This window comes from Oryzias latipes, chromosome 20, assembly GCF_002234675.1.
Source record: "Oryzias latipes chromosome 20, ASM223467v1".
Taxonomy (NCBI): Eukaryota; Metazoa; Chordata; class Actinopteri; order Beloniformes; family Adrianichthyidae; genus Oryzias; species Oryzias latipes.
Window position 1 is genome coordinate 13,414,123 of NC_019878.2, and position 6,000 is coordinate 13,420,122.

The 6,000-nt window shown below is 38.2% G+C and overlaps 1 protein-coding gene across 3 annotated transcripts in view; it reads left to right on the plus strand.

Moving 5' to 3' along the window:
- LOC101161591 (catenin delta-2) overlaps positions 1 to 3,642 on the plus strand; it is a 141,461-nt gene extending 137,819 nt beyond the window's left edge. For all 3 annotated transcript variants that reach the window (XM_023949966.1, XM_023949965.1, XM_023949964.1), the window contains one exon: positions 3,317 to 3,642. In XM_023949966.1, the coding sequence (XP_023805734.1) occupies positions 3,317 to 3,627 (311 nt within the window). In that variant the 3' untranslated portion in view covers positions 3,628 to 3,642. The remainder of the gene's footprint in view (positions 1 to 3,316) is intronic.
- Positions 3,643 to 6,000: the final 2,358 nt, after the last annotated feature.

Sequence of the window (6,000 nt, forward strand, 5' to 3'; positions counted from 1 at the left end):
TTTTTTGTGTGTCTGACGTTGTGTTGGAGCTGTGACATTTGGACACTGATTATGGCAAGCTATACCTTCGTACTGTGTTTATCGCATAATGGATTTGAAACCCATTTCAACCACTTATCCACTGACATTTGCACACTTGTTTTAGGTTGGCTGTAACCATACCCCCATTTTTACATCCACGTGGACCAAAATGTTTGTCTGTTGGCACGGTAAAATGCCGGGGTTTAAGCAGCAGCCATCTTCGGGTGCACGAATACAGATATACACCTCCGCTCACTGGCTGAATTGGCCTTAAAGGTCAAGTCATTAGTCAGAATGCACTATAACCGGAGCAAAAGGTAAATACAGCAGCATATGATTTATTTGACAAAAGGGAAAGCAGTCAAATAAAACAAGGAAATAATGAAAACTAAATATATAAATAGTTAAATAACTATTTTTTTAGAAGATTTTACTACATTTAATACTACATTTTTAGTCTTTAAAATCTGAACTCTTTTGCTCATGTCATTCCATTTCCCCTTTCCTTTGGTGTTTTTTTGGGCTCATGCTCTCCTCTTGCTCAAAGGTTTGTCCAGTTTGGGTGTTGTGTCTCTCTTGGAGCTCACGCTGACATCATAGGGCTAGCCTAAAGTCTTGGCAACTAATGAGACGATAAAAAGGAAAGACTCTCCAAAGACACTATCTAAAGAGTCTTGAGAAGGCAGGTCTCCTCTAATGGAAGTAATTTTGCTTCATTACCTTTTTATGTCCTTCCTTTCTTCCCCTCACTGTTGGATGTTTTTGGTCTATAAACTCCAATCTACTGTTTTTAACTGTTTTCTGCCTAAATCTTCACAGTAGTCAAATTTAAAGAATCTATTTAATACATTGAAATAAGGAGAATGTATGCGTTTTGAACAAAAAAAAGGTTTATGCAAATATTTGAAATGTTTTTTGTTCAGATTTATCACATTAAGAAGATATATATAAATATATTATCATATATTCAAATACACAGATGTTGTTTTGCTCAACTGCTTGACCCAACTTATCACCAGAAGTTAATGTAAAGCCACGTTCACACCGCCCTTGTAAACTGACCAATCAGATACCTCAATAAATGTAGGCGGCCTTATGCTGAACCTTGAAGCGTTTCGTTGAGGTATTCCCCCGAGACTGCTTTCAGTGGAAGGGGTGTGGTCTTCTAACATGCTCACTCCTGACTGGCAAGAGTGGTTGCAATAGAAATGTAGACTCATACCAACTCGGACCAATCACTGCTTGCTGACTATTTCTGGCTACAAAATGGCAACAGCCAGGTTGGGAAAAAATTGCCACTGAATTTACTTTAATTTGTTGGAACCAAAAGCAAGTCCTTTTCTATGGGTGATGTCGCACTCACTCAGTCCAGTTCTACTATACAGTCATTGCCTTTTAAAATTTGATCATGGAGGAGAAACGAATAAGTATGGTTTTTCTCAGCTGTAATCATATGACACATATTCTTTTATTTATTAGAATAGAGCTGTGAAAGAAAAAGCCTGGAGCAAGATTCTCGAGATTGACCCCACTTCGACATTTCGCACCAATCCTATTATGTAGGTGGCAGACATGCGCTAGTAGATAGCATTAGAAAAAGAAGCCCCTCCCTGCTTTTGCAGTGTAAACACCACATACTAAACGTGCGCTCAAGGAAGACCTTTTGGCGTGCTCTTGAGCGTGCTTCACATGCTCAGTGGAGCAAAAGAGCTGAACTGAATGAGAGTTATTGTATAATTTAGTATTTCTCATCTACAATATCGATGGGTTACATCAAATACAATTCACAATGCAAGTGTGGCAGAGGAGGAGAAGGATGACAAAGAGTGTGTTGAGAGGGTTGTGAAGGTCATGTAAATGTCAGCACTAAAGACATCGCTAAAGAGCAAGTTTGTCGGCCACATGATGATGAGACACCCGACCCCGGCACACACTGAGGCTCAAACTACTTATGGTTCTTTAATTTTTTATCCCATTTTATTCACAAGCTTTTCATAATTTATCATGCATGGCTGTAAAATGCATGTGTGAGTTCCGTCTTTGTGTATCCTCACAGATATGTTTTAAGGGTTAACATGACTTATGAGATTAATACATTATTCTGTAGTTTGATATCTTATTGGTGTAAAGACTTTTGCTTTAAATAAAAGAATCTGAGTGTTTTTGCATATATTTGTGTCAGCCTGCACATTACTCAGGCTTCGGGCATAGGTTTAGCCGCTCTATAGACATGTTCTGTTTGTACACCTAAAAAAATGAGGTCCCCAAAGCCATGTTAACACTTTGATGTATCACCAATTCATCACAACTGGGAGGGAAGGTGAAAGCAGCCATGTGTGTGAAGGCAGCTTATACCCCCAAGGAAACGTCCAGATTCCCAACAAATACTGCAGATGCACAGATGTTTTCTATATTGTTTCTCTTTTTTTTTAGTGTCTCTTTTCATGTTTTATTGTGCTTATTGGAAACAAAAAGTTTTTTTCTGAAGCTGCATTTTCCCTACATGCAAGGTTTCTATAAAAAAGTTAACAATTCTTACATTAACATTTAGATGAACAACACACAAAAACATAATTTACTTATGGAGCTTTAAAATACCGGAACGTATTTTGAATAAACCCTAAAATTGTCAAGATTCCTCTCCTCTACATATATTGCTCTAACAAGTATTTTTGTCTATTTTATAGTCTTTATCCTTGATTTAAAGACCATTATGTTCAAAAGCAATAGTAATTTTTAAGAACCCATGACTTGCTTTTACAAAATACATCTTAAAAACAGGTTGTTTTTTATTTGCAGTAACTTAAAAACTCTCAGTTTAAAGAACAAGATGAAACGATATGATAATATCAGAAAAACAAGGGGAGAAAATCTGTATATCTAATATATACCAGATAAAAACAACTTAATATATCTCAGTAAAATATTACATTTTATGTATTTATATCAGGTGTAATATTTTCATCTGAACAGAGATTTGACAAATATGCTTGTTAAGATTCCAAGTCATTACAAACTTTTATCACCTCAAGTATACCTTAAATCTTACATTTTTGTCTGTAGTTTCATTTCTTGTTTTATTCTCTCTATAGAAGCTTATATAGCTTTATTTCTTCAAGGGCCTTGTTTAATTTATTTGCCTTCTATTTTTCCTCACCTTTCCTGCATTGGGTTTTGCACCATTTCCTGTGTTCCTTTTCTTTCTGTCCACTCTCTTGTTCAGACCTGATTGTACGTGTCCACAACCAGGTCCATGACCTAAGTTATGTCCTCTGTCCTTACCTTCCTACCCTAGCACCCTCCTCCCCTGGTGTTGACTCCGCCCCTTTACAGCGCACAGGAAGTCACGGAACGGGGACAGGAAGCTACGGCCGCGGAGGGACCAACAACTATGCCACTGTGGGGCCAGGCTACACTTCCAGCGGAAGTGGCGGAAGTGGAGATGTATATGGCTCGGACCCTTATGTGGCAGACCCCTACCGCACCCTGCAGTATTGCCCGTCAGTGGTGGAGTCTCCATATAGCAAGTCTGGTCCAGCCCTGCCGCCTGAAGGCAGCCTTCAGCGTTCACCCTCCATTGACTCAATTCAAAAAGACCCCAGGTAGGAAGGAAAGTGTGAAGCAGAGTGTATTATGTGCACCTGTATGTATTTGTCTTTTGACAGGTTCATTGTACCATAGCATGCAGGACATAACTGAATGCTTAAAAGCACTTTTAACAGACATATGACATTTGACTGCATTGCTGTTACAGGAGAGAGTCTTCAGGTACAAAGCAATTCAAAAGTTTGGCTCCATCAGCACACCAGTAGTGAATAATCTAAGTCAAGTTTTTTACCCAAACTATACTCTTTTACACAAAGAAGCTAAAACCATTTCTGGGCTCTGTTCCATGCTGCTCACATCACTTTATACTCATGCCTCAGCAGAACTGGGAGATTACACTTCCTTTAAAGCTTGCGGACACTTTGAGTCAAAGACAGGAACAAAAGACAGAAGTTTTCTAATGAGGTAAAGAAATACTCCTAAGCTTCTTCAATAGCCTCAGTGTTATGTTTCTCAATTTGGAAATGACTGTTTCCATAGCAACTTCATGATAGACCACTATAACTGCTGCTGTAAAGTAGGCTGCACAGACTAAAAACTCTAAATCCCATGACTGAATGCTAATTTTTGCCATTATTCAATTATTTTGCCCAACCGCACCCCAGCTGAAGCTCTTTAAACCTTTTTCACGGCAAAAACACAAAATATCACCAAGAGTTTTTTTACACAAGCAATAAGACAAAACTACCTCACAAGTGAATTTTCAATAATCTGAAACAACTTGCTCAGTCATTTACCTTGAAAACAACTTATTCGAACAAATATTGAATAACTTGTTGCGTCATTCACAATCTTGAAAACATCTTATTTTAATAAATATTGAACAACTTGAGTTATTTGATCTTGAAAACCTCTTATTTTAAGTAATATCTATAACAAAAAAAAGCATATCATTCACCATCTTGAAATGTGTTGGTTTATTCATATTTTAATTGGTAAGGATCGTCGTTGAAGCGTTTGAAGTAGGATATTTTTTAGGACAAGCATGTATGTACATCTGCAAAAAGATATACAACTTTTTTTTACATTACATGTTTAATTTAATGATATATTATTAGACCAATATATTTAAAAATGAATCATAATAGGTCATATATCTATCTATCTATCTATCTATCTATCTATCTATCTATCTATCTATCTATCTATCTATCTCTATCTATCTCTATCTATCTCTATCTATCTCTATCTATCTATCTCTATCTATCTCTATCTATCTCTATCTATCTATCTATCTATCTATCTATCTATCTATCTATCTATCTATCTATCTATCTATCTATCTATCTATCTATCTATCTCTCTCTCTCTCTCTCTCTCTCTCTCTCTCTCTCTCTCTCTCTCTCTCTCTCTCTCTCTCTCTCTCTCTCTCTCTCTCTCTCTCTCTCTATCTATCTATCTATCTATCTATCTATCTATCTATCTATCTATCTATCTATCTATCTATCTATCTATCTATCTATCTATCTCTATCTATCTCTATCTATATCTATATCTATCTATATCTATCTATATATCTATATATATCTATATATATCTATATATATATATATATATATATATATATATATTTGGGATGGAAATCCCAAATAAAAAAAGTACATCAAGCTCAAGGCCTCAAATGACAGTGTGCTCAGTGAATGTCTCAGGCAATGGAGAGCAGAGGACACAGTGCTGGAGGACAGATCCTCATGGGAGGACAAACCCCTGCATGGGATGTACCACCGGACCATAACTGAAGTGGCTGATATCAAGAAGTCCTACCAATGGCTAGAAAGGGCTGGCCTACAGGACAGTACTGAAGCGCTCATCCTGGCAGCTCAGGAACAAGCCCAGAGCACCAGAGTGATAGAGGCTCAGATCTACCACACCAGACAAGACCCAAGGTGTAGGCTGTGCAAAGAGGCGCCTGAAACAATCCAGCACATAACTGCAGGATGTAAGATGCTGGCAGGTAAAGCATACATGGAGCACCACAATCAAGTGGCTGGAATAATATACAGGAACATGTGTGCAGAATATGAGCTGGAAACCCCAAGGTCAAAATGGGAAACACCTCCGAAGGTGGTAGAGAATGAGAGGGCAAAGATCCTGTGGGACTTCCAGATCCAGACTGATAGGATGGTAATGGCGAACCAACCAGACATTGTAGTGGTGGATAAAGAACAGAGGAAAGCCGTTGTGGTGGATGTGGCAGTGCCAAGCGATGAAAACATCAGGAAGAAGGAACATGAGAAACTGGAGAAATACCAGGGACTCAGAGAAGAACTGGAGAAAGCCTGGAAAGTGAAGGTGACAGTGGTGCCTGTGGTAATGGGAGCACTCGGGGCAGTAACCCCCAAGCTGGAGGAGTGGCTACAACAGATACCTGGA